Consider the following 12,666-nt stretch of genomic DNA (forward strand, 5'->3'; position numbering starts at 1 on the left):
TAGGGATGGGGAATGGTTACAACGGCAGACAATACCCTGGGATTTCATACATTTTGTAATTAAATAATGATAATCACACTTTTGCATCAGTTCTACCTTGTATACATTGTTCGAGGGGCCGCAGAAAAGTTCTCAGCCCAACCAACAAAGTTGGGGCAGTCTCTATCAAAGGCTTTATACTTAGTCCAGTGATTTTCCATTTTTTTGTTCCATATTTTTCTGATGGAATAGAAAGGTGGAAAATCATTGGATCAAATGTATAGCCCTTGATGGAGACTGCCCCAACTTTGTTAGTTGGGCTGAGAACTTTTCAGTGGCCCCTCGTATAATTCTGTAGCACAATTACCGTTTTCTGTGAAAACAATATTCCATATATAAATGTATGCCTAAGATTTGAACAGGAATAATCCAGTCACGAGGGCTAATATCTGCCCCCTTTTTTTTTTGATAGGAGGAAGTAGAGACTGTTGTTTCTGGGTTGATAGAACAAGCACGCATAATGTCTCGATCTGGAATGAAGCGGCATCTGCGTGTTCTCCCCATGTATGCTGGACTTCCTTCTTCTGAACAGATGAAAGTGTTTGAGAGGGTGTCGCACAGTGTCAGAAAGGTGAACTTTTTGAATACAGTCTGATTTACTGACTTGCAGGTGAAAATAAATTACACAGACAAAAAGTCACGGAGCAACTCCCAGACAGGTCTGTGGAGACTCATTGCTTCACAGTCTTGGAATTACAAATTCCTTCTCTGGTACCTCCAGTTGGGAATGTGGTACAACTATACATACAAAGCAAGTGGAACTCAAAAATGAAATCACATCAAATAAGAGGTACACAACTCAAAAGATGGGAGAAAAAAGCATTACATTGAAATGTTCTATATAATATTCACTGACATTTAAGTGTCATGAGATGGGGGCAATGCCCTTTTGTGGATTGGATGCTAGCTAAAAGTTAGGAAACGGGGTTGACCCCACATGAAAATTTATCCAGCGAGAAAGGGTCACTAGAGACAGGTGACATGCATGAGGTGATCAACTTTTGGATGGCGCATTAAAACAGCTAAGCATTCTGATGATTTTAGCAGCACATTGGCACATAACTTCAACAGTTTGTAAAATTACACACATAAATGTTTTTTTTTATATCTTTATTCATTTTCATACTTTCATCAAGTGTACAAATATCCAAACAGTAACATGATAAACATCACTTGATAATCTTACTATTGTATCGTATAATACATATATTTAACCCTCACCCCTCCCATCAAACCCCTTAATATTTTCTAAAATGAACAATAAAATATAATACCCTCCCCCCTCTCTACAATAACTGGTGTATACTTCAATACACACATAAATGTTGACAGGCTCGCCCATGCACCTCCCCCTGTGAATGCCCTCTTGCATTTGCACACAAACCAAAAAGATGAACATGAAAAGTACGGATTTTTTTCCCGCTACCTCATTTCATTTCAGCGTAGGCTTCTTTCTGTTTTGCCCTCCCCATCAAGCTGAGTTGTTCTGCAGCCAGCTTTCTCCAATGTGGACGTGGCTTCTGCTTTTCAGCACTCCAGCAGGAAATTCACTTTTTTGTTTTGTGATCAGGTAATAGTGGCCACCAATATCGCAGAGACCTCCATCACCATAAGCGGCATTGTGTTTGTGACTGACTGTGGATTTGTGAAACTGAGGGCCTATAATCCCAAGACGGCCATCGAGTCCCTCGTACTAGTGCCCGTGTCCCAGGCGTCGGCCAATCAAAGAGCTGGCCGCAGTGGCCGAAACCGCTCAGGGGAATGTTACAGGCTTTACACAGGTGAGGTTGACCTTGTAGAAGAGCTTCTAATTTTCGGGAAATGCGCCTAAGCCTGCTTAAAGTGCCACTAGGCATGGTTTTATAAATGGTGCCTAGCGGTTGATTGACATTTGGTGCTGTTTATAGAATCAGCCCCTTAGTGCATAACAGCAAGGGGGGTGTACACATGGGAGGGAGATGGGCCTGTCTCCAAATTATGCATGTAAGCTATAGAATCCTATAAGTTGTATGCATTACATGACGCACTTAGTAGCACCCATTTCTTCGGCGTAAACAGTAGCACCTAACTGAAGGTACATAAACATTTATACATTCATTTTCTCTAACAACATCTTGTAGTACAAAGGATTCCGGGCAATAGGTTTTATACCCTTGGTCGCAAATTTCATCTACATCTTTTGGCTCCACCTCCTTTCCCAGTGGACTACTGTACTGCTATCTTCTGTTTTTCCTGGTGCACAGTGTTGTTTCAGAGCTGACACTTGGTGCGCCTGGCTTGAGGCCCTGTGATATAGGCTGGCCGCCAAAGTGCAGACTTAGTTAAGTGAGTTTTGCCTTTTTTTTCTTTTTCACCAGAGGAAGACTTTATGAAGCTGCCACTTTCTACCGTCCCAGAGATGCAGCGCACTAACCTGGCTCCCGTGATTCTGCAACTCAAAGCTCTGGGTATAGACAACGTGCTCAGATTTCATTTCCTGTCTGTAAGTGCTCAGCCCTGGATCTCATCTGCATGTTCAGACTGGCCATTATGTCTGATACCAGAGTTATACTCAGCTGTGATCTATCTATGCCATATATATATTTCCCAGGATAACTGAACTTTATAGATCTTTTGGCTTCTCAGACCAGTCATCATAGGCAGGCATAGTGTCCAATTTTTGTTGTGATATGTTGCTTACCGGACATCTGTAGGCACTGGAGTTTGATTTATTTAAAAGTGTTTATATACTGCTTCTCCAGCTCTGTAATGAACCTGTACGTATTTTTTTCCCCCCATTCTTTATTCATTTTTTCATCTTACATCAAGAACACAATATTACATCAATTGAATCATATACATCACGTGAAATTCTTTCAATATATCATCTTAAATACATAAATTTATTTTTTGGAATTTATTAACCGTCTTTATAGAGAGATAGTCCCCCAAGGGTTTTGTTTTGTTTTTTTAATCCGGTACTTTTAAGTAGTTTCCTTATCTGTCCTGCTGAGCTCACAATCTAACTATGGTATTTTGGGCAATCTAGGGTTAAGTGACTTGGCTAGGGTGATGAGGAATAATAATAATAATAACTTTATTTTTGTATACCGCATTACCATGGAAGTTCTATGCGGTTAACAGATGAAGAGACTGTACATTACAGCGAAGTTACACTTTTTTTTTTTTTTTTGGCATAGCTACATTTACATTTTCGGCGACGCTACATTTACAGTGAAGTTATTTTTCAGGTCGGTTACTATTGCAGAGAAGTTACATTTGTTGTAAGTTGCATATATATAGCGGAGTTCATACAGTAGTGTTACATACGGTGGTGCTATATACTGTGGAGTTCAATAAAGCAGAGCAGAGGCATTTAGTAAGGGAGGTAACGAAGAAGGGGTGATAAGTTGGAGAAACAGAGCAGGGATCAAACACAGAACCTCAGGGTGCTCAGGCAGCAGCTCTAACTAGTAGGCCACTCTTCCACTGTATACCTCATAGTTTTTACATGGGTTTCTGTTGTCTTGACTGTAGTTCTGTGAACCAAAAGCAGATAATGCCACCAGCACACTGTTAAGATGTTTAAAAAAAAGATCTTTGGGGCTTGCAAACTGTTTCTTAGGGTCTCATTTTCCTTTAGAAGGAAAATTTGTCTGTGGCAAGATTGCTAATGTCAGGAGCAAGTCTCAGAGCTCTTAACCTTCCTGAGAATTTCCATTTATTCTCACCTTGAAGTAGAATACCTGCCTACCCCCATCAAGTAACCCATGAAACTACAACTAGCAGCCCAGTACTTGTAAATGCCAGATCAGCTGATAAAAAATGGATTGTTGTTTCAAAGAAGGATTTCTCTTTTGTGTTTTGCAGCCTCCACCTGCACAGTCAATGGTTCAAGCTCTGGAGCTGCTCTACGCTTTAGGAGGTGAAAAACAGTGCTTCTCTCACTATATTTATTAGTTTCACATGTCAATCAATTAATTAATCAATCAATCACAAATAGAACAACTTTGAAAACTTGTGTGGGCAAGTGCAAAGCCTTGGGTAAATGCACTTCTGGACTCTGCATCAGTTCTCAAAGAGAAAGCCAATATATTCCTTTCTTTGCTAAACTGTCTAGCGAAAAAGTACCTGCCAGCTCGTAGTACCTATGTTATTTTTTGGGCACTTTATCAGACCAGTGCAGTTTTGCCTAGAACCAAAGTATTTATTATTTATATACCACTTATATCCTAAGTGGTTTACATTCAGGTACTTTATCATATCTGTCCCAGTGGGCTCAAACTCTTATCTAGTGTACCTGAGGCAATGGGGGAATTAAGTGACTTGCCCAGGGTCACAAGGAGCAGCGAGGGATTTGAACTCACAACCTCAGGGTGCTGAGGCCGTAGCTCTAACCACTGCACCACACACTCCCCACAAAGTATGTGAGTAACTCGCTTTGAAATTGGGAGTGTGTATAAATATCATATATTTTGTGATCACCTAACCTAACCCAATAGTCCCCCAAGTCCTAGAATCTATAAGTTCAGTGATATAATAAGAGGTGGGATGGACTACCTTGGCACCTCTCCTCTCTGCTCCCCCCTTCCCACTTTTCTCCCATCTTGCGCATGCCTTCAAGTCACCTCCACCTTCTTCACCAGAATGAGCAGTAGCTCCCCTCTGACATCAATTCCAGGACCCACCACTAAGAAGTGATGTCAGAAGGAGAGCCAATGTCCGGCGTAGGCAGCAAGTTAGAGATATAGCTTACGCCGAGGAAGCTAAACAGGTACGGGGGGAGAGTATGGGCGAGAGGGGCGCACCACTGCCCCGGGTGCCTCCCACTCTCGCTACGCCACTGTATAAATTGTACAAGATCTTTTCATGTAACTGGTGAAAATGTATTTAAACGTGCAAATGCTGTGTATTCCCTTCTAAAATGATGTCCAAAATTTTTAGAGATTGGAATGCCAAAAATGCTGAAGTATTTGTTTGAATGGTATAAAAATGCAAAGAAGTCTTCTTTTCAGAGAGAGAAGCAGTTGAACTAGAGGGAGACTTAGCAGTAAGATTGAGAAATAATTTCTCACGATGCCTTGGACCCTCCTCCAGGAGGTGATGCAGACAAAAACAGTGACCAAATTCAAAAATCTGTGGGATTAACGCAGATGATGCGTATATAGAAAGAAGATGAAATCAAAGTAAGACTAAATGACCTTCACACTTTAAACAAGGCATAGAAGGGTGTAGCCTGCATGGAGCAATTAGGTACTGCTTTGGCTGCCTTATTGGACAGACGGGTTGCACCATTCAGGTCTTCATCTGCCATCATTTACTACGAGACTATGTTACTAAGAGAGTCGCTGCTAAAGATATGCTTTATAAGCAGATTATTCACAACATACATGTTCATGTCATTGCTAGTATGTTATATGTAATTTTATATCCCGCCAGCATTATTGCTACACAAAAATACACGTAAAATTGGAATCCTAACAAAGACGTCTGAAGCAGCGAGTTACAGTAGCATAGTAAGGGGGAGAGGGGGAAGTCTGCCCCAGATGCCGTCATCTTAAAGGCGCGGCACCCTTCCTCCTCTTTGCCCCCCCCCCACTCCTCTCCTTGCCTTCCCCCATAGCTTTTTTACTTCCCGTGACGCAAGGTTGCGGCCCATGTTGGCATTGGCGCTCTCACTTCTGGGACCCGCATCTAAACTAGGAAGTGAGGTCATAGGGTGAGCTGACACTGACATTGGCATGCTGCTCACGCCTGAGAAGTTAAAAAAGGAAGGGGGGCTTCTAAAAAAGCCATATTTTAACGTTTTTGTGAAACAGAGTATACATATAATTATGCAAATCTCTGAAGCAAGTAAATTCCAACTTTTTGCAGTTTGATAGTTAAATGATTTGCAGCGAGTATTTTACCTCTGAGAGATGGAAAAGATAAAATCAAACGATCAGAGTTACGATGTTCAACAAATCTGCCTAATAATTCAGTATAATATAATTTGGTTTGCACTGAAATCACACTCAGAATAACCAGGTTAATCCGTGACTCTTTCATTGTATGCTTGGGGAACTGACAGCAAATTTGACAATGTGTGATGTTTTCTCTTCACTCTGTGGATACACATTCTTCTCCAGCTGAACCATGTTTTATGGCTAGTGCACCATTTCATTGTTTCTGCAGGCCTAGACAAAAATTGTCGCCTGACGGAACCTCTGGGCGTGAGAATGGCTGAATTCCCTTTAAACCCTATGTTTGCAAAGATGCTGCTGGAATCAGGTAGGTGGCATCAAGGGACAGATGTATGGTCATGATATTCTGGATCACAACAGCCATCGGGACTATCAAAGCCTCTCAGAAGTTGATACAGAAAGTTACTTCAAGTCTAAGAATGCAGTTACTGTGGGTTTAAATGAACGGTGACAATGCCATTAAATATACCCAGCAATGCACAGAAGGAAACAACTCATTTTGATGTGTGCATAAAGCACAAAATCTTTCATCAGGTTGTGGACAGCATATCAGAGCTGATTGAGAGGATTTTAAGTTCTTTTTATGATTTAAAATGCCTTGGTTTTCATTTTTTCTCCATCCAGAGTAGTATCTGAACATAGATTTTAAAACGTAGGCGGGAAGTAACAGTAATAAGGTGTGTGCATGTCTGAACAAAAATTAAAGTGCCAGCATGTAGCTGCAGCCATTTTTCTGTGCATATGTATTAGCCTTGCCAAAACTCTGTGTGCAAGAAATTTTTGTGAGGCTTAATACTTATGCATAGAACAACTGCAAATGTGTGCTGGTATATTTGTTGTCTTTGAACATAAAACACAAGAAGCTGTGCTTACTGCTAAACTTTAGTTTGCACCTATCTGGCAGGCATCCACCATTAGTAAGCAAGTTCTGCATGGATAAAATTTGCATAGGATTAATGTTCTGCAGTTTTCAGCTCCCAGAAAAAGCTGGACAGCTTTATACATCAGCTGCTAAGTGTTAAGGACATCCACTGTGCATGTAATATAACCTGGAAGCAGCCAGGCTTGATAGGTGAGTTTTAAAGCACAGCAATTAATTAGGTATTAGGAGAAGCAACATACAGGAATGTGCTGTTGCTTGTTCTTAAACAGTCATACATGCAGTTTACGTTAACCCTTCAGAGTTGGGATCTTTGGCAGAGAGCAGATACTTTTCTGGTACTTCACCATTAGTCTCGTATATCATTCTTTTATTGTTCAAAATAAGAAGACTTTAGAGTGCTGTACATCTCAGCATCGTGTATTTTTGAAATCATATTGAATGGGGCGCTGTCATACAGTCACAATCTATGGCTTCATCTTTCAGACTCTGTTGTCAGTGTTAAACTTGACTTGCTGAAAAGTCTCTGATACACAGCCAAATTTGCAAAAAGCAGATCTAAATCAAAGTCTTTTTGACTGAAAAGCAGAACACGTTTCAATATGTCATTTAGTCTGTTGTTGTCCAATTATGTCCCCCAAGATTTTATCTGACTATGATTTTGTACCCCTTTTAGACAACTTTTTAAGCGGTATATCAAATTTTAAATCAAACTTGGAAAACTGTTCTTGTATTCACTTTTTCTCCTTAGACCAGGTTCCCTTTTAAGAATTTACAGATTGTGGGAGCAACCTATCAGTGGCGTAACGAGGGAAGTTGGAGCCCAGCATCACTGTGCTATGTGCCCCTCATCTTTTCCATCGCTTGAGTGCTCCCCCCGCCTCCTGCATACTTCTTGAAATATTAGCCACCATGAACAGCATCTTACATCTGCTGCTCACACCGGCCTCTGCTATTTTCTGACATCACGTCCTGGTCCTACGACCAGGAAGTGATGTCAGAAGGGAGCAGAAGCCAGTTTAAGCAGCAAGTCAAAGATGCTACTTGCACCAAACATTTTAAAAGGTGCTGGGGGTGCAAAGAGGAGGAGAGGCGCTGGTGCGGTCCACCCTTCCCCTTGCTACGCCATTGCAGCCTATATATGTACTGTATATATTGATCAGACCAAGAAGAAACCTTTTCAGATTTGTCTATTTTCCTTAGAATTCAGTGGGTACCAAATTAACGAATCATCTTCAGTTATGTTCTCATTTTATGGGGTTGAATGATGCAAGCAAGAGAGATTTTACGAATGAGTGGGCGAGCATCTCAAATTTAAATTAATATCTTATGAATAAATTGCTATCAAGTTTGGAATGTCTGCCTTCGTAGGCAATATTCCATGTAACAAAATTGTCACCTAAAATCAGCCTCTCCTTTAAAAATAATTATCTGTTTGAGAGGATTATTAGGAAATGATTCAGCAAGATGCTGAAAATGTCCATCCATTTCTGTGGATTTAAAAGGAAAAAAACCTCCATGGGCTCTATTTTAACAAAGTTTCCTAGCAGAACTCTTTAGAAAACCTGCCACACATGAGAGTGCACTTTGTCCGTCTAGAAGCTCTTGCAAGGTTAATAGTGTGGAAGGCTGTGTTTTGTCTTGCAGGGAATTTTGGTTGTTCAGCCGAGATTTTGAGTATTGCAGCCATGATGCAGATTCAGAATATCTTTGTGATTCCACCCAACCAGAAAGCTCTTGCGGTACGGTTCATTCTCTTTCATACTAGAAGAAACTTTCTGACTTCATGTGAAATCGTTTAAGATTGGTCAGTGATTTGCTGCATGGATTGTGCCTAAAATAATAGAAAGCTTAGCACATGCTAATGGGCATTGGGGGTATGCCGAGTGCCACATGGTCCCATAGGTATGAAACAGAGCACACAGCCTTTAGTACAGTGGTTCCCAAACCTGTCCTGGGGGACCCCCAGCCAGTCAGGTTTTCAAGATATCCCTAATGAATATGCATGAGAAAGATTTGCATATAATGGAAGTAACAGGTATGCAAATCTCTCTCATGCATATTCATTAGGGATATCTTGAAAACCTGACTGGCTGGGGGTCCCCCAGGACAGGTTTGGGAACCACTGCTTTAGTACATACGAAGTTTTGTGGAAAATCATCCTATATGTACAACTTCTTTGGTATTGACAGAGGTGCTCGGGTTTTCTTTTACAGGTCCGGGAGCACAGGAAATTTGCTGTGGAAGAAGGCGACCATCTGACTATGCTTAATGTTTATGAAGCTTTCATCAAGGTCTGTTTGAGTCAGATCTGTAAATAACCTAAGATCCTGTGAGGGCAGTTTTCAGTAGGACACTTTAGCTGCCATCCTGTGTCCTACCTCAAACAGGCAAAACTTGAGTAAACAAAACATGCAAAAGTTAGACTTAATCAAGTGCAGATTTAAAAAAAGGTAATTAGGTTTTTAGGAAGCTTTTAAAAACATTTTATTTAAGAAATTTCTGCCTTGAAATTGATTATGATTTGTGTTTTGTTCTATTTTAAGGAATTTGGTAGTATACTATGTTTAATTCAGTCTGTTTCCAGTGGTTGAATTCATTGTGATTCACCATGAACTCATAAGGGCTTTGGCGGAATACAAGTGGTAATGTAATGATATGTTTATTAAAATTGGCTATACACTTCTCCCTCCAAATCCGCGAGGGTTAGGGCAGAGCCGGCCTGCAAATATGGAAAATCACAGATAACTTTTAGGGCCAACTCTGACCCACCCCCCGGTCCTCCCCAGACCTTACCTGGTGGTCTAGCCATGACACGGGGCAGAAGCGATCTTCCTATACTCCTGTTTCATGCAGAGCCATCATCAAAAATGGCTGCCGTGAGTTCGTGTTGTAGTCTCATGAGACCACAGCAACTCACAGCAGCCATTTTTGATGACAGCTCTGCGTAAGATCGCTCCTGCCCCGCGTCACCGCTAGACCACCAGGTAATGTCTGGGGAGGCAATGATTCCAAACTTTAAAAACTAGGGGGAGGTCCGGGGCAAATAACTGAATTTGCGGGTACTAAACCCGTGGATTCGGAGGGAGAAGTGTTCCGCCAAATCTTAACATAGTTCTCAGCGGTAAAATTTCAAACATCAGTAAAATTTTACAATAGTAAAATTTCAAACAAATAAAATCTAAAAAAGGAACACCATAAAAAACAGGATAGCACACAGAAAATAATTCACAACATAACATACAATCCAACTGCTGAAGTTGCCATCCAAGCTCACTCCAACCATCCCGTTGTTTGCAGGATATCTATCGTAAAGTCTGGCCAGTAACATCATGTTCCAAGTTAGTGGAGTTCCCATTAATGCCCTCCCCAGCCCATCCTACACCAAATCACCATATATGGGACACAAACCGTATAAGTCTGTCCAATACCGGCCTTAGTTCTTTAATTTATACCATTTGTTTTCTAATTAGAGGTTCTCTGTGTTTATCCCAAGAATTCCATCACTGTTTTTATCCCAGGACAAGCAGGCAGCATATTCTTGACTGATGGGTGATGGCACCGACGGAGCCCCGGTACGGACAATTTTAGAGTGATTGCACTCTAAGAACTTGGAAAGTTCTAGCAGGCCGCACCGCGCACGCGCGAGTGCCCTCCCGCCCGACAGAGGCGCGCGGTCCCCAGTTTCTTAGTTTCCGCGGAGCTAAGAAGACGCACTTTCAACGGCTGTTGAAATTTTTCCTCAAACGCCTTCCCGCTCGCGTAAACCTTTTCGGTATTTTATTCCTTTTTTTCTTATTTTTTTTTTTTTTTTTTTTAAAAAAAAAAGAGAAGAATTTTCTTTTCTTTTTTTCTCATTTTTTCGGGTTCGCCCCGGCGGGGCCTGCTGCCACCATCGAGGCCTCGGCCTTCGATTTGGCAGAAGCCGTTTTTACGTTCATGCCCCTCCAACCCGGTTTTAAGAAGTGCCAGCGGTGCGCGAGGCCCATTTCTCTTACCGACCCGCACAACTGGTGCTTACAGTGCCTCGGTCCTGACCATCGGGCGTCCACCTGCACCCGCTGTGCCACTCTGAAAAAGAGAACTCTAAAAAACCGCCAGATTCAACAGCGGTTGTTGTTTAGTACTGAGATGTCGGATTCGCGGCACTGACCCCGACTTCGGCCCCGACGCAGTCGGCACCTACCTCATCGACACCGCGCGATACCGCGCCGGCGTCGCTTTCCTCAGGTAAGCCGGCTAAGAAGCCTTCCCCGCTGGAGCGCCCTCCGGTCTCAGTGGCAGCGAGCCCAATCCTGCCGACCTCGAGGCGCCCGCGGAAGCGCTCCGCTCCGATTGAGGTTAGCCCTTCGACCTCGGGTTCCTCTTCGGAGTGTAGAGCGGCACCAAAGGTACCACAGAAGAAAAAAGCGGTACCGGTGCCTTCGCTGGACGAGCAAATTGCCGCCGTCTTGCAAGTATGCAATCAAAGAGCAATTGCAGCAGCTCCTGCCTGCTCTTCTGACACCGAGCCTTCCAGTCCCGGTCCGGTCTGAGCTACCGGTACCGGCAGTGGAGCAGCCTCTTTTATCGGTATCCACTTTGTCGGTACCGGTACATACAGCTTCCTCGGTGTCCATGCCAATTTTAGCGCCGGAACCAAGGTCTTTACACCAGGCGGTGCAAACTTCGGCACCGACACACCTGATAACATCTCCCGGTACCGTTTCTCAGAGGTCTGGTAAGTCGACTCACAAAACTCGACACCTAGAACCCTCCACACCGGAGTCACGGGACCGTAGCTTTCAAGTGAGGGACCCTGATCTGTGGGGTGATTCAGAGGAGCCTTTCCTCTCTGAGGGAGAGTGTTCGTCAGGGGACGAGGATCCTTCTGGTTTAGATCCGTCCTCCAAACCTGATGCAACTTCTTTCACCTCTTTTCTCAAAGAGATGTGCGACTCTCTCTCTATTCCCTTGGAGGCTGAATCCAAAAAATCCAAGGCATTTATTGATGCACTGGACTTTGACCAGCCTCCAAGGGAATTCTTAAAATTGCCTCTCCATGATATTTTGCGAGAGACTTTCTATAAAAATCTAGAGACACCTTTGACCATTCCAGGAGCTCCTCGCAAACTGGACTCCTTATATAAGGTCATACCTATTCCTGGCTTTGACAAACCGCAACTCCCCCATGAGTCTTTACTGGTGGAATCTACTTTAAAGAAATCCACGGGGGCTAGTGTGTACGCCTCTGTCCCTCCTGGCAGAGAAGGTAAGGCCATGGATAAGTTTGGCAAGCGGTTGTATCAGAATGCGATGCTAGCTAATAGATCTGGGAACTATGCTTTCCATTTTTCGTTCTACCTTAAGCATCTCATTCAAACTTTGTCAACTTTTGAGAAATACCTCCCTGACCGTAAAAGATCTGCCTTTCGCCAAATTTCTTCATCGCTCTTACAACTTCGTAAGTTCATGGTCAGATCAATCTATGATACCTTTGAGCTGACCTCTAGGGCCACGGCTATGTCAGTGGCCATGCGGCGACTGGCCTGGCTTAGAGTTTCAGAACTCGATGTCAATCACCAAGATCGCCTGGCCAATGTACCTTGCTTGGGGGATGAGCTGTTTGGAGAATCCATGGACTCCACTATCCAAAAGCTCTCAGCTCATGAGACTCGGTGGGACACTCTCCTTAAAACGAAAAAGAAAACCCCACCTACCAGGCCTTTTCGCCAGCAGTCGGCCTACCAGCGTAGATTTGTGGCTCGTCCTTTACCACAGGCCACACAACAACCCAGGCGTCAGAGGCATCAACAGAGGCAAGCT

General features: G+C 43.0%; 1 protein-coding gene across 1 annotated transcript in view; it reads left to right on the forward strand.

Annotated features, from left to right (window-relative positions):
* DHX35 (DEAH-box helicase 35) overlaps positions 1-12,666 on the forward strand; it is a 57,674-nt gene that overhangs the window by 27,285 nt on the left and 17,723 nt on the right. The window contains exons 11-17 of the mRNA XM_033914161.1: positions 452-610; positions 1,610-1,820; positions 2,397-2,521; positions 3,889-3,943; positions 6,193-6,288; positions 8,509-8,603; positions 9,078-9,155. Coding sequence (XP_033770052.1) covers positions 452-610; positions 1,610-1,820; positions 2,397-2,521; positions 3,889-3,943; positions 6,193-6,288; positions 8,509-8,603; positions 9,078-9,155 — 819 coding nt within the window. The remainder of the gene's footprint in view (positions 1-451; positions 611-1,609; positions 1,821-2,396; positions 2,522-3,888; positions 3,944-6,192; positions 6,289-8,508; positions 8,604-9,077; positions 9,156-12,666) is intronic.

Source organism: Geotrypetes seraphini, chromosome 11, assembly GCF_902459505.1.
Source record: "Geotrypetes seraphini chromosome 11, aGeoSer1.1, whole genome shotgun sequence".
Lineage (NCBI taxonomy): Eukaryota > Metazoa > Chordata > Amphibia > Gymnophiona > Dermophiidae > Geotrypetes > Geotrypetes seraphini.